General features: G+C 41.8%; 3 protein-coding genes across 4 annotated transcripts in view; all 3 read left to right on the forward strand.

Annotated features, from left to right (window-relative positions):
• Positions 1 to 865: 865 nt before the first annotated feature.
• Positions 866 to 24,051, forward strand: part of TXNRD1 (thioredoxin reductase 1) — a 52,382-nt gene continuing 29,196 nt past the window's right edge. Inside the window, exons 1-5 of one of the 2 annotated variants that reach the window (XM_024579060.3) lie at positions 866 to 1,025; positions 2,436 to 2,545; positions 19,188 to 19,310; positions 21,258 to 21,330; positions 22,506 to 22,625. In XM_024579060.3, coding sequence (XP_024434828.2) covers positions 19,224 to 19,310; positions 21,258 to 21,330; positions 22,506 to 22,625 — 280 coding nt within the window. In that variant the 5' untranslated portion in view covers positions 866 to 1,025; positions 2,436 to 2,545; positions 19,188 to 19,223. Of the gene's footprint in view, positions 1,064 to 2,435; positions 2,546 to 19,187; positions 19,311 to 21,257; positions 21,331 to 22,505; positions 22,626 to 24,051 lie in introns of both variants that reach the window. The other variant, XM_024579059.3, reaches the window with a different exon arrangement.
• Positions 10,243 to 14,826, forward strand: EID3 (EP300 interacting inhibitor of differentiation 3). The gene has a single exon (XM_024579061.4). It carries the CDS (start codon positions 12,198 to 12,200, stop codon positions 13,338 to 13,340), a length of 1,143 nt encoding a protein of 380 aa, XP_024434829.2. The 5' UTR covers positions 10,243 to 12,197; the 3' UTR covers positions 13,341 to 14,826.
• LOC112321628 (large ribosomal subunit protein eL32-like) lies at positions 19,873 to 20,422 on the forward strand. The gene has a single exon (XM_045186814.3). It carries the CDS (start codon positions 19,942 to 19,944, stop codon positions 20,347 to 20,349), a length of 408 nt encoding a protein of 135 aa, XP_045042749.2. The 5' UTR covers positions 19,873 to 19,941; the 3' UTR covers positions 20,350 to 20,422.

The following is a 24,051-nucleotide window of genomic DNA, read 5'->3' on the forward strand; positions in this document are numbered from 1 at the left end:
GCCCCGAATCAGGTGAGGCGTGCGCTCACGGAAACGCACGGTGGTTATCATGCCGGGAGTGTCAGTTTAGTGTGCGTGTGCGTGTGTGCATTCAAAAGCTGAGAGGATTGAAGAGGCTCAAAAAAGCAGATTGTGTGTGTGTTGAAGCCAGAAGAAACCAGCAACCCGTTCACCCGAGTGTGCTTCAGCCCTGCAGCATGCAACGAAGAGGGGAAGACATTCACTTACTGATTCAGAAAATATTCATAGCTAGCTATGTGTGCGAGATGCTGAGTAAGAATATGACTAAGAGCAGGGAAGTATGCTCCCTTCTTTTCAGGATTTGTCAGGGTGGACTAGATGTTTTCTTTTAAAAGCCTGGTAACTAACTTCCTCCAGGCTAACTCATTCATTACCTGAGGGCAATGGGTCCCCAACTTTGCCACCCACTAGAATCACCCAAGGAGTTAAAAAAAAGCCCAAAACACCCAGATGCCCAGGTCTTACCCCATACCTATTAGAACAGAATATCTAGGGGTGGGAAGCAGGCACCAGCATTTCTAAAGATCCTCCCGTGATTACAATGGGCAGCAAAGTTCTGGAGTCACTGTCTTAGGACATAGTCCAGTTTTGTTCACTTAAAACACACTATTATTTTGGGTTCTAGTTCCAAACATTCCTTAAATTGTTGTTGCTCTTTTCTTGGGTTGAGGGGGGGCGCTATGAGCAGGAAGAGGATGTGGCGTCACCCAATTAGGGGATCCTAGTTAGCTGAGCTATTGGCGTAGGTTGCCAGCGCTGCACGAGGAGTGGATTTTTGCTTTGTCATTCTGACTCTGGCTCTCCGCCCACCCGCTCAGCTCAGACAAGGGCGTGGCTTCTCGTAGCCACTAGGACCCAGCAGCCTGTTCCCCTGTTTGCTTCAGTCCCGCATTGCATCGGAGCAGAAGGTGTGGGGCACCTGAAGAAGAGCCTGGAGCCCTGCCTTGGGCTAACTGAGCATTCAGGCTGTGAGCTCGCTGGGGACGTGAACCTCCTCCTGCCCGGTGCGTGGTGAATGCAGGGGAAGGGGAGACGTTTTAAGGTGTGTCTGAGGTGGGGTGAGGCTTTTCTGAGGCAAGTGAGCGGCTTTGCAGCTTTCATTGTTTCGCCTGGGTTAGTGAGAGCTTAGCATGTGGTAGGTGACACCGGCCCCCTGGTGGTTTCTTTTCTCTAGCTCTTTGTAGAGACAGTTTCCTTGCAAAATTATCTGAGAAAACGGGGTTTTGTATAGTTTCTTAGTGCACGAGTCTTGAAATGTAGGTAATCAGGTGGTGAAATGGATTGACAGATCCTGGACAGCATTAAGAGATTGTAACAATTTAAGGATGCCTTTCAAGGAGTTTTCACACCATTGAATCCTCAGAAATCCTGAGACATTGGCAAATTATATGTATTTCCATGTTTAAGGCTCAGAATCATATGACTTGCCACAGGCAATTAAACCGGACAGCTAAGAGAGGAACAGCGCTTTTATCGGACTGTATCAGGTATTACAGGGTAGCGGATGAAAATCGTACACCACGTTGCTTGAGTGGAGTGTGAATACTGGGTCTGCGGTTGACCAGCTTCGTGACCTTGGGCAGATTAGCTTTTGTGCCTCAGTTTCCCTACTTGTGAAAGGGACCTGATAGGCCCCACTTCAAGAAAGGTAGTTGTGAAGATTGTGTTAATACATGCAAAGCACTACAGAAGTGTTAGGTTCTATTACCATTATTATTATCAAACAACTATACTTTTGAGTGGTGGTGTGGTTTTTGTCTCATAAATGAGCCTGATGTCAGTGTAACTGGAGTCTATTTTTAATTCTGTCACTGACTCATTCCCTCAGTTCGCCTGTAAGATTGGACCATAAGGCCCCTTATGTCATGTAGGGTGTTGCTGTATTGCTTCAAGGTTCTTAAATAGATAACCCTAAGTGGGCAGAGTGTTTGTAATTTTGCCCCATGGGTTCAAATGTCAAAGAAACATTGGAAGTTGGATCTTGGCATTCTGTATACAGGCAGCGTTCAAAGGAAATTAAGTTAGGAGGTGTTCTATAAAAGCTGGGATAATTGTTCCTTAAGCCTCCTTTTTGAGGCGTTCCTGAATTCCGAATTTGCTGGGAAAGTAGGAGGTGTAAGTTTAGCGAGACTTGCCATGATTTGAATCTGGACGGATCGCTGGCGTTTTGGCCTCGTGTTTCCGGCTTCTGTGCAGGTGGACCGGGTCCAGGGTCCGAGCGGATCGCAGGCCTAGGTCGCTCGCTGCGAGGGCTGGGGCAGGTGGCGCTATTCTGCGGGGAGGCGGCGTGTGCGGGTGGCCTGGGGGCGCGCCCTTGGGATGCGGAAGCCCCGCCCCCGCCCCCTCCGCGCACTTCCCGCCGCGGCTCTGGGCGGAGAGCCTGACCCGCTCCCCTCTCTGCTTCTGTGCCACAGAGGACGGGCTGGGCCTCGAGCGAGCGCTGGCCGAGCTGACCTCGGAGACCAACGTACCCGTGGTGTTTGTGAAACGGAGAAAGCTAGGCGGCTATGATCCAACCCTGAAGGTAGGTGGGAGTCATGGATGTGTCTTTCGCCCGCCTGAGCTGGGAATGAGCCCTCCGTGGTCGCAGACCAACTTTCAAAGCCAGGGTGGATGTGAACGAGCCTCCAGACGGAGCCCATCCTTAGAAAATGACCGAGAAACACACGGTCTAGATCACGTGTTAGTCCAAGTTGATGAAACGTTGAGGAAATCTCTGAACTGGGGAATGGTGTATGTAACTATTTTCATCTTTTAAAATGAGTTGTTAAGTGTCCTTTTCCTTCTATTGTCCGTTCCTCCTTCCCTCCCAGTAAGTCTAAATAACTTAAAAACTTTTAGAAGTGTAAACTTGTTTGAGGAAGTACTGAGAACAGGGGATCAGGAAATGCTTATCTTTGTTGGTCTCTATCTTCCTTTTAATTCTCTGGGAGGGAAACCCAGAAACCCCAGGTGTGGAGGAGAGCCACCAGGAAGTTCCTTGAGTGGGTTTCTCTTCAGGTGTCTTTTTTGTAACCCAGAGTTAACACTTGGGTGGCGGGGAAGGGAGAAAGGTTTCCTTGACCGGTGGCGAGCCGGTGGCACTCCTAGGAGGACCATGCCCTGAGGGGTGAGAGGGTCATGGCCTCGGGCACTGGCAGAATGCTGCCGTCTGGCTGCACGTTTAGGGGCTGTAGTAACATGATCTACATCAGGTCTGGTTGGTTACCAGGTTAGAAAGCCTCATAATCCCTTCAGCTTGATACATCTTTGATTGCTGCTAATCATCATTTTTGTCCTTGTCTGTGGCTTATGCGATTTTTAAGAAATGGAACTCATACTTGAACATTTCCTTCTGAGAAAGTAAACCTGAGGCCTCAGTTAAATGTAAAATCTATTTAGAAGTGTGTGTCTTTAGGAAGGATATTACCAATTAATTTGTGTTATTTATTATCTTTTCTCCTAAAAGAGTTTTATTTACATTTTTGAAAAATGGGCATAGGAAATGGAGATAGACTTCAAAGACAAATAGCAAGTTAATGGAAAGTGAAGAGCTAGTAAGGCTTTTGGCTTGATTTAAAATGATTGTGTTACTCAGACCTTTAGTTTGCCTGGAAAATAAGACAAAGATCTATTAATATTCCTTCCTGTCTGACTGATCTCTGTGTTCCACCTGTGTCATAAAATTGCATTTAAAAGTTATTTGATCTTTATATAAATTCTACAGATGGTCCTGGTTTTAACATCAGTGGGAGTAAAAAGAGTGACTTTTTATAAGCTTTGGACCCATTTTATTGATATGATCCGATGTTTTCAATTCCATATGATCACAGGTCATTTCAACCATTTGGGGAAGCGCAGTGCCATGAATGACAAGCACACCATCAACTCATGATTAGATCACTTGGCACATCTCTTTTAAGTAAACTTACCATTCAACTTTGTATTATTTGATTTATTTTTGGTTTTTAATGAGTACTAAGAAATGGAGGAAGAGACTACTGTAAGAACCACTGGTTTGAAATGTTTGTGAATTTCCAGCCAAAGGTTGCCCATATTTGGGGCTAAATGGTGGGTGCTGAAATTCTGTGGGGAATGTTGGGTTTGAGTGGAGAAAGGCATTTATTTAGTGGAGGATTGAGTGCTTATAGGATTAGTATTAAAATCTTGAGGTCCACACCTTAAGAAAGAAGGTTAAGATTTCACACTCTGATTGTAGCATAGATAATGGAGAGGGAACCTTTAAAACCGTCTGCTTCCCCTTTCTCCTTTTGTTTCTTCCTTTGTCTCCCTTCCCTCCTCGATAAATAACAGCAGCAACAACAGAACTCACCTCGCTTTTAATGTACTTACTGTAGGAGATAAGGGAGTGAGAATTGTATTGGGAGAAACTGATGAGCTTAGATGACTACGGACAGGAAGGTTTTTTAAAGTGTTACAAAACCTGTAGCCTATGGACCACCTGCACCGAATCCCCTGGAGTGCTCATTAAACGTGCCTGCCTGGGCTTTACCTGGGGCCTTGCTGAGTAAACCCTCTGGAAGGGACTAGAATCTGTCTTTTTGTATACATGTATGTATGTATGTACGTATGTATTTAGCAAGCCCCCTCAGGTGATTCTTATGATAAATACCAAGTTTGGGACTTACTTTAATGTGTAAGATAGTTTGGTTAGGATCAGTTGGTAAATAATTAGAAGTGGGGAAAACCAAGGACTACTGTTTAATACCCATAATGTAATAGTTAGAAGATAGCAAATGATAGCTCAGTAGGTAACAATTTATACCTGACTAGAAAAATGGGGAAATACGCTGTCTGTGTCTAGGACTTGTATGTTGATGTGTAAAATTGGAATTGGAGAGCTACTAAATTCAGAGAACTGTAAATGGAGCTCCTGCTGCTCCAAGACTTCTGGCTTGCATGAACATTTTAGTTCTTAAGGGCAAGATTGCAAGTATTCTTTGTCGGGAACCCTGTATGTAAATCAGTGTCTCCAGGATTCCAGAGTGTTGAAACCACTGGTGGGATAGAGAAAAGCAAAGTGAATGAAAAAGTGCTTATTGGATTACTAAGTGCGGGACTCACTTAGACTTCAGTAGTTTGGGGAAGTAGTTTTGGAAGACTAAAACTGGCACCGTGGGACTTAATTTCTTCAAAGCAATAATGGGAGAGATGACAGGCACAATTCAGTGCATGATGAACAATCCAGGTGAACTGGGAGACAGTTGTGGGAGGAGCTCAGACGGGATCCTGCAGCAGTCAGGTAGCCCCAGGTTCCAGCCTTGAGGTGGGGTGGGCGTTGAAACAAAGGCAGGTCTCCTTCCAAGCCTAACTTCTACAGTGTCCAGAAACCAGACTCATAACTGGACAGACACCGGGAGATGAGTGGGAATTTAGTAACTCCAGCCATTCCCTTTCTCTCTTAATATTGTACCAAAACTGGCAGAAAACTTTGTCTTTGGAATTCTTTCCTCTGAGACATTTCCATCTAGGATCTGTCCCTTCTTCTTTCCCTCCCAGGACATCTAAATAACTTAAAAACCTTTAGAAGAAGTGTAAACTTGTTTGTTTGAGGAAGTGCTGAGAAAAGGGGATCAGGAAATGCTTACCTTTGTTGGTCTCTTATCTTCCTTTTAATTGTCTGGGAGGGAAACCCAGAAACCCCAGGTGCAGGGGAGAGCCACCAGGAAGTTCCTTGAGTAGGTTTAATTCTCTTCAGGCTTCTCTTTTGTAGCCCAGAGTTGACAGGTGGGTGGAGGGAAAAGAGAGAAATGTTTCCTTGGCTGGTGGCAAGCGTGGTGGCACTCCTACCATAGGCCTGTCCACTGAAGGGTGGTGATGAGCAGTGTCCCTGCTTCTGGCCTACTGAAGGTTAAGGTCTGAGGAGAATTGAAGGACTGCTTTGAAGATGAGGGATGTGAACAGGCTCTGATTTACTTAAAAATAAGGAATGCAGTCAAGACTAACACAATTTAAAGGGGGCACAGATTATTAGGTCTGCAAATGAATTTATCTGGTGCTGATTATATATAGTCAAATTTTTACTGGTTGTGAATCCCTGTTGAGACCCAGTGCCCCCTCCTCCCACTTTTTCCCAGTGACAACACAAATCATTTTTTGCTGCGTAGCTGTTCTTTTTACAGTATGCATCACTATTCTGGTGGTCCAGGGTTCAGATTTCCTGGCACCTGTCCTGTCTGTCTGCTTACCAGGGCCTGTTTCCTGTGTATGTGCCCACCACCTCTATTAGCTTTGCCCACACTATTTCGGCTGCTCATATCCTCTTGCTCAAACCATTTCATCAGTCTCTAACTTGTTTTCCACTTCTGATCTCTTTCCCTTTCCAGTCCATTAGCTGTCAGAATCACCTTTCTGATTGCTTCTCTGCTGCTCCCAGGTCTGTATTTGTGATAACCTGTAGTTCCTTAGTTTTGTATTCTGTGTCCTCAGGGATCGGGGCCCCACCTACTTTTCTGGTTATCTTCTGTTCTGCTCCCTTATCTACAGGAAGTGCCTGGCAATACTGTTACACCTGGAGTCCCCAAAATTCCCCTTTTTCATTCTGTTCTTTCATTTCCTGACTTCCTGCTCAAACCCACTTTCCCAACTGCCTGTTTTAGAGTACAAGGCCAGAGTTGCCCATTCTTTCCCTCCTCTGCCCTCCCACAGTACTTCCATAAATTCTCCTCTGTGGAAAAGGAGGAATGCCACCAATGATTTTGTTTTTTGGCTTCTATATAAAAAGTAGAGAGTTAGTTGTATTCTTTGTGCCTGTGATCCCAGGTCTATATTAGATATATAGCTCAGCAAATATTTAAGACGTGCATATTAATGATTGTAGCTATCATTTATTGATTACCTTACATTCACTAGACTCAGTGCTGTAATACTTACTTGATTAAATCCTTACAGTAGTCTTATGAAGGAGGTGAGTTATCCAGTTTTACATGAGAAAATGGGCCCTGAGAATTTAAGGAGCATGCCCAGTACACAGTAATTAAGTGGCAGAGCCAGGAATGGAACCCAGGCCTGTCTATAAAGTTCACTCCGATATACTCACACTTCTGGCACTTGGCTTTGTGTTGTTGCCATTGGGATCCATGCCTCATCTCCCTCGTGTGATGGGTGCTCCTGATTCAGGGCTGACCGCATGCAGATCTTGGTATTCCTAGCATAGCTCCGGCAGATTGGAATTCATTCATTAGGTGCTTGCTGAGTGGAACCGCATTCCTCTGTGCCTACTAAATTTAGCTTCCTTTAGGACAAAAATGATTTATTTTTATATCTTTTCTGTTTTAACACCTACTATGCATTCAGTTAGTATTTGCTGAATGGATGGATGATGGTAGGGCTATAGGAGACTCACTTAAGTGAGGTGTTTGGCTATAAGATTCCTGATTTTTTCAGAAACTACTATAGGTGACATATGGAGAAAACCAAGGGGGAGGGTGGAACCAAGGGAGGGAGGGGGGCTTGCCTGTGGTGGGGGGCAGGGTGGGGAGAAAATGCAAACAACTGTAATTGAGCAACTATAAAGTAATAAAAAAAATAAAAAAATAAAAAAATAAAAAGAAATAAAAAAAGATTTGGTCTTTATCAAAGACCAAGCCTTCAGATGTTCAGGAGAGAGTCTCGGAAGCGTGTAAAGCAGTTCAGAATTTCGAAGAGCTGTACGACCGCAGTGTTGTCCCCCTTCAGCTGCCTGTGCACGTGTGTCCAGGCCAGCTGAGAAGCAAGTCAGATCATGTCTATTTAGCTACTATTTATGGAGTGCGTACCTGTGTTCTCGACTTCGAGCTAGGCACTCTGTTATCTCCAGCACGAGTCCGTAGGGCAGTGTGTGTATTTAGAATATATTTGTCAGCAGTGTTTGTATGTGATTCTTCCATTGTAGAATCACAGCCACTCTACATGGCAGAGAAGACATTCACTAGACTCATTCTACAAATGAGGAAATTCAAACTGAAGAAAATAAGTGGAAACTAATACAGTTTTGATTTGAACTCAGGCCACCAGAGCAGAGTTCCTTTCAGGCTGCCTCCTTTGAAAGCCATGTACTAGGTGCTTTCCTATACCTCATCCATCAAAACGATCTTCCTGGTCATTGCTGACTCCCGAGGTGGCCCCAGAGAGTTGGTAATTGCCGCTACAACCTGAAAGGTTCTGTTCTCCTCCTGTCACACCCTTGTTTACATTGGGGCTCGAGGCTTGGCAGGTCGGACAGGCTGGCTTTTCTGAAGTGTCAGTTGAGTGTGCAACTGTTACCACAGAGTAGGGGTGGGGGTTATATACTCCAAAATATTTCAGTGAATGGCTCCAAATTATTTTGTGGGGCTTGACTGTCATTTTATCTTTTATTCCACTAACAATAAAGCCAATATTATTTGAATAGAATAGTTATTCAAAGCCTTTTTTGGATACTGCTGAAATTGAAGGAACCATTCAGGAGAAAATGATACATAAATAATTTTGCATGTAGGCCCATACTCTTTGTGGATCTGCTTCAGAATATCTAGTAGATTGGTTTACCTTTGAAAGTACTATACACACTTCCATTAGGTGAAACCTTAGGTTTTAAAATTTTATTATATGGCAAATTTCTTTTCACTGGTATTTGTTATAGTAGGATATATTCCTTTATTCCTCCTTTATGGATTCAACCTTTAAAATGTTTTTGTTTCTAAAACAACGTCGATGAGTGAAGCTACTGGTTTATATTTTTCTATTTGGTGTCTAATGTTTATTAAACATTTGTTATCTTTGGGATAATTTAGGATTTATTAAGTATCTACTCAGTAGTTGAACATACTGTCAAATCTATCATGTAATTTCTTGTTCAGTACACAGAGTAACTCTATGATGTAAATAGTAGGATTCCCATCTTACTAATGAGGAAGCTGGAGGCCTAGAGATTAAGAAACCTCACTAAGGTAACATTACTAGCTAATGGGTCAGGATTGGAACCCAGGTTTGCCTCTTTCCTCACTATTCATGGTCGCTTCAGAAACTCATTTGCTTGGTTGTAGCAAAGTTTGCCATTAATACTAAAAAATCATTCAAAGCAAAGTATATACATTCAGGAGCATAACCTTAAAGGAAACTAAGAAGAAAGAGAAAATATACCTAGCGTTCTGCTACTCTGACAAATCAAACTAGGACTTTTCCCACATCTCTTTACAGCTCAGTGTTAAATAGATACCCTGGCAGGATGAGAGGAGAAAAAGTGCTGTGAAAGAAGGAACAGAAATGTTTAGGGAGGTCGCTAGATGGCAGGGTAATTCTTATCTGTCAGAGTGCAGGACTTAAACTCTTAAACATGTACTTGTTATAGAACAGGGGTGTCAAACTCGTTTTCACCGGGGACATCAGCCTCACGGTTGCCTTCAAAGGGCGGAAATAATTTTAGGACTGCATAAATATAATTACTCCTTAACTGTTAAGGAGTTGAAATTACATTTGGCCCTTTGAAGGCAACCGTGAGGCTGATGTGGCCCCCGGTGAAAATGAGTTTGACACTCCTGTTATAGAGTGATCCTGAAATAAAAATTCCACTGGAAAAGATAGTGGACCCTATCTGTGTTCTTTTTTTATTTGGCCAGAGAGAGACCTGTAATTTATGACATTCATCCCTTCATGTTTATATTGAGCACTGGGGGTTGTGGGAAGGAGCTTAAGAATGCTTGGAATGAATGAATCTGAACTCCTAGCAAAGGAACTGAAAAATAATGCAGGAGGGAAAACTGAAGAAAGTAAGAAAGGAAATGGAAGACCACACGGAGCCCCTGGCAGCAACACCTGAGGAGGAAAAAGGGGAGGGGAGGAGCCGAATTATCTTGGAGGCCGAGCTGTGTGTCACTGGTTGCCTGTACTAATCTTACTGCATGAAGAAGGTAGACTTCAGTGATTTCTTTGAGTAATAGTGCTTTTTTGCTTTCTGTTACAAGTCATAGAGAAGTTTACCAGTCTAACTGAAATTGTGTATTGCTGTTCTCTCTTTTTTAAAGTGGTAAAGTGTTCTCTCTTTTTATATAATTATTACCAGTAATTTGACCTTAGTTAGAAAGTCACTGTTTAGTGATTTAAAGCTTCACAAGTGTAGAAATTCCCATTCTATAAATGATTAGGGAAAACCATTAGGCGTGAAATTTTTACTTTGAGGCTACATCTGAACCTTGTGTTCTGAGGCAGATTTAAGAAGGTAGAATATAATGTGAACAGGCTTAATGACGATAATTTAAGTTACATGTTACTAAGCTTCCTTAGGGACAGAGATGTAGCCTAGAATGAATTAAGCACTGGAAATCACAACTTAATAATATGGTGCTGTCTTTATGTGTTCTGTTGCTTTAAGCAAATTGTGTGGGCTGTTATCTCCTGAGAAATCCCTGTAAATAGTATTAGTAATACTTTATAAGTAGGTTAGGAGAATTAATTTACTTTTGTAAAGCATTTTGAAATTCTTAAGATGAAAGGCTCTGTATGGAGCAAATTGGTATCAGCCTATTTTCCCTTCTCTGAGCCAGGAGAAAATAGGTACCTTAGGGTGGGAAGGTTGGTTTACCTTTTGGAGTTCTGAGTTACTTTTATTGAACGTGAAGTGGATATCGGAAGTTCCCAAGAACATGGTTAACGATAAAAGCAAACATTTTTGGATTTGGGAGTTGGACTTAGCTATGTGTTTTCATCTAAGATTTAAAACCGGTTTAAATATCAGTTTGTAACTGGCCAGACTTGGGGGCAAAATGTGGCGCCTTCTTGATCCTGGGTCCCAACTTTGTTTTGCTCTTGCTTTTTCCAGAGAAGGGTAAGGCTGACTTTCTGAAAAGCAGTCAACTTTATTTTCAATGAGTAGAGTGAAAAGCAAGAGTATTTCATTCTCTTAAGCTGTTCTTTGAAATGAAAACTTTTCTTGCCAAGTAACTTGCAACAGGTCTGGAACAAAGTTTTTCATCTACATTCATTTGTACATCGAAATGTGCATACTCAAACACATCCATGTGAAAACAGCTTTGCTTGGAATATTTATATATCACCTTGTTGCTTTAGATAAGCCAGCAGTATAATAGGGTAGAATAATATATAGGCACAAGTACCCATAATGTGTGGTGTTTTTGAAAAATGTGTGCTTCTTCCTCTCTTACCCCAGTGTAAATCAAATTATTCCTTTTTAATGTTATGTATACTTGCTGCTCATGTGACTGCCTTTCTCCAACTGTACTGGAATTCCCAGTAAACTAGTGGGTGAATTTTCCATTTTAGATTAGTTGCCCAATTTACACCATTCACTTTCATATCCATAAAACCAATTGTGTTTAAAATCTTCATAGCTTTGCTCACCTTTTAGGGTTCAGATTTACTATCCATTCAGTGTGTGGCCTTTAGCTTTTGGCAAGCTTTCAAATAAAACTGCTCTTTTGCAGAGAATGTACTCACTTTATCCTTCCACCACCCATGGATGATGGAACCAAAGATCGCCTGTGTAATACCTCTCGGGCCCCCACCCCCTTCCCCACTTTTGATCTGGCTCTAGCACTGAAGTACTCACACTTGATGAATACCCCCGACCTCCCATGGGGTAGGTTGGAGGATGTTGGGCCTTTGAGGGCTTTTGAGGGCCCACGAAAGTAATTGGCGCAATTTACATTTCTATAATGAATTGAGTTACAAACCACCACCTTGCAAATGGACTTTAGAATTCGGCCTGTTTGTGTAGAGGTTCTGCACGTCAAGTTCCTTGGTCTTAGTGACAGTTTACAAACTAACTTGGCCAGATTTAGTTTTCCTAAAAATAAAAAAGATCCTTTGAATCATAGTAAGAATGAAAAATGAAGGTCGACTTAACTGCAATTTGTGACAGCAAGTGTTTTAAACGGAAGGACCTTTAGTTTCCCCACAGTTTTGTCATAAATCATCCAGGTGTTTCTTTGAAAGCTACATGACACTGTCAGTAAATGCTAAAAGAATACCTATCGCTTAAGCGGATGTTATTTCAGCGTAGGGTTGGGATCCATTGTTGCGTCTGTTCTGTGCGCGTGTGCTGCTCGGCAGCGCGAGCTGGGGCGGGGCTTCCTGGCTGCACCGGGGCGCATGGGCATTCGGCAGCCTCGGCGCTGACGGACCCCTTCAATTTCCGCCGCTGTCGGAAACCTTGCGCAGGCCGTTAGCAGAGCGCTCGCTGAGCTCCCGCGGTCACCAGCATGACAGATGAAAAGGATTCCCTGAGGGGACGCGAGGAGAAAGCGGAAGAGCCAGTGGTGCGTGCCATCACCGCTAGTGCGTACGCTGTGAAGCAGGCGGAGGAGGAGGAAGAGCCCCTGAAGGTGGAAGTGGCGCTGGGGGCTGATGGCTGCTCTGACAGCTGCTCTGACGACTGCTCTGATGAATTCAGCTTTGGGGAGGCCCACATAGATCCGAACCTCCTGGGGCTCGTGGCTGACGAGGAGAAGTGCCGGAACATCCGCAAGCAATACCGGCAGCTCATCCACAATGTCCAGCAGAACCGTGAAGACATAGTGAACACGGCGAGCGACTCCTTAACCGAGGCTCTGGAGGAAGCCAATGTCCTGTTCGATGGAGTGAGCCGAACAAGAGAAGCAGCGCTCGATGCCCAGTTTCTTGTTTTGGCTTCTGATTTGGGTAAAGAAAAAGCAAAGCAGCTAAATTCTGATATGAACTATTTTAATCAAGTTGCATTTTGTGATTTTCTGTTTATATTTGTGGGTATGAACTGGATGGAAGATGATGAACGTAATGAGTTGAGCGGCTGTGATGATAATATAGCTCTTTCCTTCTGGGAGACAGTGCACAAAGAAGCAACATCCTGGACATTGCGAGCTGAAACATTCCACTTTATTTTTGGTTCATTCAAGTCACAGTCTTCTGCACCAAAACACCGATCCGAATACCATAAAAAAGCTCACAGAATGGAAGAAAATGGGGATATGCCTACAAAGCTGAGGAGGCTGGACCTGAGTAGTAATCAAGAAGCCACAGAAAAAGAAGTGGAAAGAATCTTGGGATTGTTGCAAACGTACTTTCGAAAGTATCCTGATACTCCCGTGTCCTATTTTGAGTTTGTGGTTGATCCAAAATCTTTTTCTCGTACTGTGGAGAATATATTTTATGTTTCTTTCATTATAAGGGATGGTTTCGCGAGAATAAGGCTTGACCAAGACAGGCTGCCAATATTAGAGCCGATTAATATTAACCAAGTGGGTGAGGGAAGTGATCCCAGTTCCCATGGCCGGAAACAAGGAGTTATATCTTTGAGTTTACAGGACTGGAAAAATATTGTGGCAACTTTTGAAATTTCAGAGGCTATGATCACAAACTCCTACTAAATATTTTTGTTCTTAGTGTAGGGTGCATTTTGTGGATTTTCTAAAGTATCTCAAAATAGAGTGTAAAATCCAAACAGAAGCACATATTGTACCTCTTGTAAAGTGAAAAAGTATCTTCAAGAACATCAGAAATTGTTTTACTGTGCAGTGTATTTTTTTTCTTGGTAGTTTATAAAGTTGTCATGATCTGTTAAAAAATTACTGGCATGTTCATGGAAAAAATTTTTGAATGTCCTTTTAGACTCTACTAATAAAAATCAGTTCACAATTTCAGAAATTAAAAGGTATTTGATATTTACAAAAAAATTGGTTATGATGCTCTGTGATAACTGTTCCTCTGTTACAGGGAAGGAAGGGAATCCCATGTGGGACTCCTAATCATGTTGGGGAAAGGGTGGGTAAAAAAATGGTAAAGATTATCAGTAGGTCAGTGAATATGCAATATTATTAACATTGTAAAAAAAAATCAGTTGCCTTGCTTCGATGCTAGGACAACTCAGATTAATTAGTGGGTATCCATATTCTAAATAATTCTTCTGTGATTAGATTCAAAAGAAATAGAGTATCTACTGTATTAGGTGAGGCATCAACTAAGTGCTGAAGGTGAGTAGGAATTGGTCATAGGTAGGAACGGTACAGTGGGAGGGGACATGGAAGCCAAATATATGGAATCATGCAAAGGTACGGCACCAGAGAACCATAACTCTTTTTATTTTAACTGTTCCATTTGAATGTTAAACTGGGCAAAAATTGATTTACTTTGTCAGTTAGTCCTCAGAGGTAGACGATATTTTTGTCAGATTATTTCAAACAACATCTTTTAACACCCAGTTCTAGTCTTTATCTACTTGGTTAATTTCTTCTTTGGTCCCTAGTTTCTCATTGTAATTTCTGCTACTACACAGAATGTCCTTCAGAAATCAGTGATGTTTCATTATGTAACAACCTTGAATATTTGTTCAATTTTCCATTTCTTAATAGGACTTTAAGTGCCTGGAAACTACCTGTTTAATCTGAAATAATTGATTGATTTATTCATAAAGCCATAATTTTTTCTTTTTGTTACTTTCAATTGTTTTAAAAATATAAATTACATCCTTACTTGGAGGTTATTGCCAAAACTTTAAGAAAAAAACAGTTTTTGAAGGTGCAGAGTGCATACCAATAAACCTTTTTTTCTCCATCCCTCTAGGAATTTACTTGGTACTGGTGAATTTTGCCATTGTTTGGCAAGTGGATAAGTATTTTGCATAGCAGTAATGATAAATTTTCCTACTAAGTCTAGTGTGGTATGAGGAGGGAAGTCCAAAGGCTAAATGAATGACCTCAGATTGAGGAGAGATCTTATATGTGGGTGGCGGCAGGTGGGGGGAGAGGGAAAGGTTCTTTAGTGGTAGTGAAGATTTTTAGCAAAAAAAGAAATTTCTCACCAAACTTGGCCAATTATTTTCCTAGCAGATGAACCCTTACAGTTCGTGGTCAGTTTGTAGTGCCAGTTTGTAGAGGTTCTGCATGCCATGACCCTTGACCTTCCCCGCAGTTTATCATCGGGACAGATTAGTTTTCACATGAAACTCTGAAGGAGTGCTGACCGTCCCCGGTGTCCACCACCCTTTTGTTGAGCAGTGGGGAAGGTGTCTTTCAGTCTTGCTGGCCCGCACTTTAGCAAGTCTTCTCTGAGTTCCTTGGTTTCCAGAGGTGTACTGCTTGAGGAAGAGGTACTCTTAAAATGATAGCAAAAAGGTCTTGTTTCAATTCTTTACATGCTGCCAGATTGCTCTGTTAAATGCCCAGTGTCTTTACTAGGAGTATTTGAGACTTAGTGACGACTAAAAGCATTGACAGAGAATGTGAAAGTTTGGAGTCTTCTCTGCAGTTACAGCTGGTGAGGTATAAATCAACTTGACCACTTGTTTTCGTTTTTACTGCCTGTTATGATACCTGAGCTGCCTCAGCACTTTGAAATAAAAGTGACTGCTTGCTTACCTTGAAGAAAAAGGAGAATCGACCAATAGATAATTTAATTATAGAGATTAGGTATCAACCAAACTGCACAGCTGCTGGTTTCCCACTAATGGAGTGGCTTAAATTTCATAAGTTCAATAAAATCAACTGAATTTAAGGAGAGTATTACAGGAAAACATTTTTTCTCCACCAGAACTTTGGTAGGGAACAACCACTTTCTGATCAAAAGGACCTGGGATCAGATCCTGACCCTTTAACATTCTAGTAGAGACTTTGGGCAAATCATTGAACCTGTAAACCTTAGGTTTTTGATTTCCTAAGGGAATAATACCAATCTCAACTTTACCTTAAGGATAAAAATAGAAAGTATATGTGGCAAGTACTTTGAAATATGAATAACCGAGTATGGTATAGTGAGAAAAGCAGGAGATTTGTAGTCATGCAGAGCTGGGTTCCATTCTTGGCTCATAGGCAAGGTTCTCTTAATCTCTTAAGGGCTTCTCTGTTGTCATTTCTGAAATGAAAGACATCTGCTTGGAAGACTATTGTGAGGATTAAATGGTGTGGAACAGCCTGTGCTAAATGCTTTGACAACGTGTGTGAATAGAGCTGCAGGAAAAAAAAGGAGAATGTTATTTGGAAACATTAGGGAGACAGTGGAGGAAATGGGATTTTGGGCTCTTAGGATGTTGATAAAAGAACCCTTTGAACTCTCAGTCTGCCTATGTACTGGGTCAGGATTTGATCAGAAGAGGGTATTTCAGGTAGGGGGCAGTGCAGGGAAATGCGAGGGACATCTGTGAAACACTCCAGAGCTTTGGGATTTAGTCCCGGGCAGGTTCCCTTCTTTGGGTAGGGGAGAGTTAGTAACTTACAGAGGTTTTTCCTCTCAGCCACTGTGCTAGTATGTATTATCTCACTTAAACTGCAGTTTGGTGAATTACTGGGGTATGTTAACTTTACAAATGAAAAGACAGGGACTTCCAAGAACAAGCAATTAACACAAGTTACCTAGTTTAGAAGCAGTAGAGCAAGTGTTTTAACCCAGGTCAGTTCAACACCAGGACTCAGGTCTAATGGTAAGAAAACCCAGTATAAACCTGTGTCTAAGGATATAAATCCTGTTTGGGGGGAAATAAATATTACTTATTCTAATTGTAAAGAAATCCAGTACGCTTGAATTGCTTTTAGACTTCTTCAGGGGAATCTGGAGCAGTGTTTTACTGGGGTGGGGGCAAGGCAGATGGAAGAGAGGAAAGAGGAGCCACTACGGAAGCCCGCAAACACCCGCAGGTGAGGTGTCGTGTGTTTGCACTGACGTCCTGCTGCAGGGGTTCTGTGCGGTCTGGATCCCTCCGCGGCCCTTTCAGGAAGTCCCGAGGTCAGAAGTATCTTCGTGATACTAAGACCCTGTTTGTCCTTTTCACTCGAGTTCTCACGAGTCTACCATGGAGTTTTCCAGAAGCTACGTACATGACAAGTGATACTGCAACAGAGTGAGCACAGAAAAGATTCGGGCTGCCTTTTGTCAAGACAGACATTAAAGAGAATTACACAGATACTGTCTGTATAAAGCAATGCCACTCTTCTTACTAATTAAAAGTTTTTAAGTAAATTACGTTTAACAACATTTAAGAAATTTAATACTTTAATAATTTAAAATATTTAATTTTTTTCTTAGTTTTAATTTTTAATATGCTAAATGTTATAAACAGACTCCATTGAGCAAAGCCCTTTGGGGTCCTAAATAATTTAAGGTTGTAAAGGCATCCTGAGACTAAAAAGTGTGAGACCTCCTGTATAGTTACTATGATCAGGAGCGCCTATTTCTAGCACTTGTAATTGGAGGAGAAAGGGGGGAGCATTTTTTTTCTTGTGTCCTTACCCCATCTGCATGCTCCTTCCTCACATTGCCTGGGGGAGCTGTCTTCTACTGTCTGTCCTATTTATATTTCAGGAGGGAAACCACTTACCCGGAGCTGAATGACAGCGATTGCACTCTTAAGTTAGATTAAAATTTAGAGATACCGTGTTTAGTTCTGGGGTCAGGTGAATGTTTCAGTTGTACATGTTATGCTGATGTTACAGTTAAAAATGTTCAGGCTCACTCAGAGCTTTCTTTGTGAAGTCTGTGCTCTGGTTGGTATCATTTGGCTTTAACCTTGGACCCTCTGATACAGAATTTCAGTACAGAACAGATGATAAACATTGTTGGAGGGAGTATGTGGCTTTTCAGCATGACAATGCATTTTTTTTCCTGTTCTAGTAGATATGTTGGGGGAGGCGGTTATAAGAACCGGTGGTTTTATACAGCCAGTGATGTGTTCTGGCACCGTCTGTGCTAAGTACATGCAGATAAAATGAGGCTGAGATTAAATATAGTTGTTTTCCAGAACACCTAGCTGCATTTATTAATTCTTTCAAACCAGCAAGTCAGCTTTATGCTCCTTGAGACGAACTAGAGAGTAACGCTTGTTATCTGAAAATTGTGTTGATCCTTTGGTCCGAATAGCTGTTATCTCCAAATTCTTTCCCCCCACAGTGCCCTGTGTTGAAGGAGGACCCTGTGCCATAATGCCAGTTGATGAACACTGGCTGTGTTTGCCAGCCACTCACGTTAGACCTTTTGTACAGACGGTCAGGGTGATGCGGTCTTGTCCTCACTGGTGCTGGTTCCCAGGTGTCCTGCCTTCCATCCCTGGGCCCTCCTGTGTTCCTGCAGCGCTGCCTCCTCCTCCTCCTCCACCACCACCACCTTCCTCTACCGCACCCCCTCCCACACCCCAAGCATCCTGTTCTACTGACCCCAAGCTCTGCCTTTCACCCCCTGCACCTGATGGTAGGCAGGAGAAAAATGTACAGTCTAGGCTGGTAAGTTCGGGGCTTTTTGTATGAAGGCTAAAACTTGATTGTTAATGAGCATCAAAGAAAATGTTTTTTAATTTACCAGGTTTTATCTCATCTTAGCACAGATTTTTGTTTTAATAAAAGGTAATATTAAATATATCACCAAAACAGCATTCAAAACTAATAAGAAATGATAAATAATGTGTATAAAAAGTAGGGGAATGAAATGATTTTTTAAAACCGAAAGTCTACATGGGGGGGGGTATAAGGGAACTAAAAGGTAATGGAAAAATACAATAAAAAAAAATATTTATCATAAAAAATGCAATTACAAGTCTAACAGTTATAAAGCCTGTTATGTTGTTAAGTACATGGAAACTAAGTAACAAATATAGCATAGGAGGCTTTGCATATAGGTAAAGAAATGAGCTTTATAGAGCCGTGTGTATTTATTTATTCCCCCTTTTGTTTATAATACAAAAGCAGGGACTTTTACATTTAACTTTTCCTGCAGGCGTATGTCAGTTCATGATTTAGTTCCGAATTTCTAGACTCCAGGCCCTACCTAAAAAATGCAGAAAACCCTTAAGTATCTGGCTAATGTCTTCATTGCTATTTACTGGGACCCTATCGTCATCTGAGATGTAAGCCCACTCGTTATTCTACGTTTGACTAGAAAGTAAAGATAAGTGACAAATTGTATCAATGATTCTATTAAAAACATACAGTACAGATGTTTTAAAAACCTAGTTTAAAAGTGCTAGGATAAAAGGGCTAATCAAACTCAATTTAGGCCTAAACTGATGTCCTTGGGCCACAGAGACCTCACTCACGTGACACTTCACAGTAGCTCTCTGCGGTGTGAGAAGGCTGAACATTTCCAGTTGCGTGCTGTCATATACATCAAGCAACATTGTTTCCTTTGAAAATTCCCTTTGCTTTTCTTTAAAGAAAGATTTTCTTTCTCACACAGCTTTTCAAACATTGCTGCTTTTAAGTTAAAGCTTTTTCCTTTTCGTTGTTTTTCTTTTTTAGGCTTATCAGGAGGGCAGACTTAAAAAGCTACTAAAAATGAACGGCTCTGAGGACCTCCCCGAGTCCTATGACTTTGACCTCATCGTCATCGGAGGGGGCTCAGGAGGACTGGCAGCTGCCAAGGCAAGGCTCCTCGTGGGTTACGTGGGTTACATCAGGTCTCCAGGTTCCCCGTGGGGTTTGTCTGGGCCACTCTTGTCACATTTTGCACATTAACTTGGGTAGAACATGTTAAGGGGACCACTTTATCACTCATTTTTCCAGGTTGAACTATATTTTCTTTACATGAAAGTATTGGGCCCAGTGTTTTGGATGCATTTTCATTCATTTTAAGTTTGGTTGATTTTTGAAAGTTAATAAAGGTGTTGTATTAAATAAATAGAACACTTTTGGGTTGAAATTAAATAAATATATTTCTATTCTTAATAAATACTAATATTTTTTCACTTTGATTTCCCTATTCCCAACTCCTTCTCTCCAAGAGAAAGATGGAGAGCAGTTTGATTTCTTAAACCCAGTAAGAGTGACTTGCCTCTTGTGTTTCTAAAGGGAGCTGAGAGAATAACCACGAACTGAGGCCGGGGGGTGATAGAGGGAGGTAGGAGTGAGGCTCCTGGCCATGAATTGAGATACATTTTTCATGTGTGAAGGGGCCCTTGGAACTGTCATTCTTGCTGAAGAGTTTCTTTTAAAAGATGAAGTGCTCTTCCTCGGCGCTGCCTACGGAGGTGGCAGCCATCTCTTACTCGGCACCATGGCGGCCCTCAGACCCCTCGTGAAACCCAAGATTGTCAAAAAGAGGACCAAGAAGTTCATTCGGCACCAGTCAGACCGTTATGTCAAAATTAAGCGGAACTGGCTGAAACCCAGAGGTATTGACAATAGGGTGCGCAGAAGATTCAAGGGCCAGATCTTGATGCCCAACATTGGTTATGGGAACAACAAGAAAACAAAGCACATGCTGCCCAGTGGTTTCCGAAAGTTCCTGGTCCATAACGTCAAGGAGCTCGAAGTGCTGCTGATGTGCAACAAATCTCACTGTGCCGAGATTGCGCACAACGTCTCCTCAAAGAACCGCAGAGCCATTGTGGAAAGAGCAGCCCAGCTGGCCATCAGAGTCACCAATCCCAATGCCAGACTGCGCAGTGAAGAAAATGAATAGACAGATTGTGTGCACATTGTATTTGTGTTAATAAAACCTTAAAATTCTGCAAAAAAAAAAAAAAAAAAAGGATGAAGTGCTTATACTCCTTGAAGGTGTAGCTTGTGGTGAATCAGTAAAGGTAGATTCAAAAGAAGCTTCCCAAATTAGGGGCAGGCCAATATGTGGTGTCCAGCAGTGCTTTGCTATAAATGACTCCGGAGTAATACTGGGTGTGTGTATTCTGCTGTAGTGATGGGGATTTTGAAAGATACGTAGATTCAGTACTTTGAAATAATTGTTGGACGTCTTGGAAGTTGCCAATACACAAAGCTTGGCCTCTGAGAAACATAATGGATACTCTTCAAAATGAACTTGTGACTGTCATCGCTCCCCTGAAATAGATTTGGGAACCTTAGGGATGCCGACTTTCTCATTTGCTCCTCACATGAAGGTTTTAGAAAGTCTGACAATTTCAATAGAAAAACTTCTCTAATATTCTGCATGGAAACAAAACAAAAGTACTTAAAAAATATTATAGGATACATGCAGAATCAAGGGCTATAGACTATCAGTAAATCTGTTTTACTGACTAGTTAACACTTGCTTAGACATAGGCATATGTTTTTCAGATTATTGCTTAATTTGTTACTGGTTGAGTGGGATTATGTAAGAGGGTGCTAGGGTTTCCGGTTGATGGACAATTTTATAACTAATCTGCATATTTTTAAAGCTATTCTTATGATTAAGCATTGCTTAATTTATTTACGAAGTAGCACTAATTACATGAAATTCCCACGTATTAATCACTGGTTACTGGTTATGCCTTTGGCATTGTAGCCTAATAAAAATAGCATGGATTTTTAACATCCCACTTCCAGTCTACCATGTTAACCTTTACAACTCATTTTAACAATCTTGTTTTCCAGGAGGCAGCCAAATTTAACCAGAAGGTGATGGTCCTGGACTTTGTCACTCCAACTCCTCTCGGAACTAGATGGGGTAAGTTTTAAAAATATTTTAGAAGTGAACTTGTAGGAGAAGGTTTTTACTTGATATTGGTTTAAATGACTGCTAAAACCCATTTATAAAAAACAAAACATGTACCTCTTTTATGCTAAGTTAAAGTGGACTCCAGTTAAATGTTAAAAATTTAGGTTCTGCCCTGGCCGGGTGGCTCAGTTGGTTGGAATGTTGTCCTGATACACCAAAAGGCTGTGGGTTCCACTTCCAGTCAGGCACATGGCTAGGTCACAGGTTCGGTCCCTGGTCAGGGCGGCACCCACGATGTTTCTGATGTTTCTCTCCCATGTCTTCCCCACTCCCCATTTCTTCTTTTCTCCCTCTCTCTCCCTCTCCCCACCCCCTAAAATCAGTAAAAACATATCCCTGGGTGAGGATTTGAAACAGTGCTTATATATTGAGGCCTGCGCAGCTCCCAGCCTGTCCGTGGTTTGGAGTTGCTATCTGCCTCAGAAAGTAAAGTAGAGGGTTTGTCTTCTGGGAAGACTAAGTGGTCTTCTCCTCTGAAAAAGCCTCCTACATAGTTGGTTTTGACATCTTTCCGGAATAGCAGGGCAAGGATCGAGGCCTCACGGGTTTGGTGTTCATCTGAGGTAGAGAGAGAAGAGCGTGGTTATAACCAGCAAGTGCAGAGTGGCGTGTGGTTACCTCCAGAACGCATCACTGTTAACCCTGCCTGGGCTTCGTGACGGTCATGGAGGTTGATTCCTTGATAATAAAATACTAATGAAAATACAGTTTATAAAATGCTCACATATACCCAATTTTATGTGTACCTTCAGAGCCACGACAGTCCAATCACGCTCATATTCACAACCCCTGTATCAGGTAGCCCTGTTCACAGATTCAGTGGCAAGTACAGGCTTGTGCACAAAGTAAAATTTCAATTTCTGGCATTTTTATCAGCAGTCAATTACTTTGAACCTTTGGAGTATGTGGAAGTTGTAGAAATCTGCTCATTTTTGTATTGTTTTCGGATGGCTCTGTTTGGTACATAAGGCTGTCTGAACTTAGAAATGTCACAAGACTTAGGAATAAACTTGTACAAACAGTATTGACTCCATTAAGGGTTCTTAGAATGGTAACTATTGTGGAGCTTTTCCTTTGAACGACTGTAAAGCAGCCTGTAAACTGGTATCTCAATGTTGTTACAGGTCTCGGAGGAACATGTGTGAACGTGGGTTGCATACCGAAGAAACTGATGCACCAAGCAGCTTTGTTAGGACAAGCCCTGAGAGACTCTCGGAACTACGGCTGGAATGTCGAGGAGATGGGTATGGGGGAGAGGGGTCGTTCCCTTCGCAATTTGGGGGCGTTTGAGCTGTGATCTCTCGGTGCATCATCCATTTCTGTGAGACTAGCAGTAACCTAGGAGTGGTTTTTATTGTTTACATTTTAAAAGGATAAAGTCACTGCAGTTATCCTGTGTCATGTGGCTGCACAGCTATTATGGTAAGAACGGATGTTGCACTTGGAGTATCTTTGTTTAATAGAAAACCAGAATTCTTTCAAATAAATTGTCATCATTAGAGAGTTTCATAGGAGCATACAAGTCGCACTTACTTTCCTTTGAAGCCGAGCATTTTTCGTGATCCAAAGAAGTCTGTTTCATGAGCTGATATTTTGGGGGTGGAGAGATGGCCTATTGAGAAGAGAGAGGATGGTTAGTCTTTGTTGAATTAAAAATATTTAGAGTGCCCTAGGAAAGTTGAGGAATTTGTTGACTTTACAAAGTACGTTGCATTATCTGGTAGAAGAATAACAGGAGGACTGGCACAGCTTCATGGCTAATTAATGACCGAGGTCACTGTGTCCTTGAAGTAGGAAACTGCAGCCCCTGTCTGAGTTTAGTTTTGAGATCTGTGGGTTGTGGAGCAATTGAGGGAAAATCTTCCAGCCAGTAGCTAGGGTGAATTATTTTGTGGGGGGTTTTTGTTTTGTTGTTTTTTTTAGTTTTAATTAGTAGTTTGTTATTTAAAAAAAAAAACACCCAAGGCATAAGTACATGCTTTGAAAAATTTTGCTTCCACTCAAACTAGTCATGCTTCCTTTACTGGTGCTTTTCTTCTCATTTAAAATCAACAGTACTTTTTTTCAAGTCTGGAATCTTAGAAATCAGTTACTTTAAAAAGTTTTCTGGGGGTTATAGCTCTTTCCTCAAACTCTTAGAAGGCTGCTTCCTGGGTCTTTAGAATCTTAAAAAGGTAAGAGGTAAGTACAGGCCTCTCCTGAAGGTGAATTTTATTAATAGGGCCAACTGAGTTGTTGAATCTGATAGACTCTGTAGTGAGGTGGGTGGGGAAATAACCTGGTAAATTTGGTGTTTTCTTTCCAGCAAAAGAATATCCCCGTCGCTGTCATGTACCAGTAATAAGGCACCACAATCGGAGTTCACATCTGTGCATTAAAACTGGCAAAAACTCCCCAAATTTCACAGTCTTAAAACTTAAAAGTTATTTATCTTGTCTGTTCTTACGAAAATTATTTACCCAACCAATTTACCAGTGTTACCTCTTGTGTTTCTTCCCCCTTTCCAGATTTTAAGGTAGAAATACATAGCTTTCTATCTTTATACCTTTCACCTCTTGTATTTGTCAGCTGAAGCAATAATCCTGCAGTCTTTGATGAGGGCCAGAGAGCTGTGCCCTCTCGTTAAAAGCCTCCCCCTTCTGAAATCAAGCCTGGTGGTTTGTTTATTGT

Source organism: Desmodus rotundus, chromosome 3, assembly GCF_022682495.2.
Source record: "Desmodus rotundus isolate HL8 chromosome 3, HLdesRot8A.1, whole genome shotgun sequence".
Classification (NCBI taxonomy): Eukaryota; Metazoa; Chordata; class Mammalia; order Chiroptera; family Phyllostomidae; genus Desmodus; species Desmodus rotundus.

Coding starts and splice junctions, on each gene's coding strand:
- LOC112321628 (XM_045186814.3), top strand. CDS start 19,942: ATGGCGGCCCTCAGACCCCTCGTGAAACCCAAGATTGTCAAAAAGAGG.
- EID3 (XM_024579061.4), top strand. CDS start 12,198: ATGACAGATGAAAAGGATTCCCTGAGGGGACGCGAGGAGAAAGCGGAA.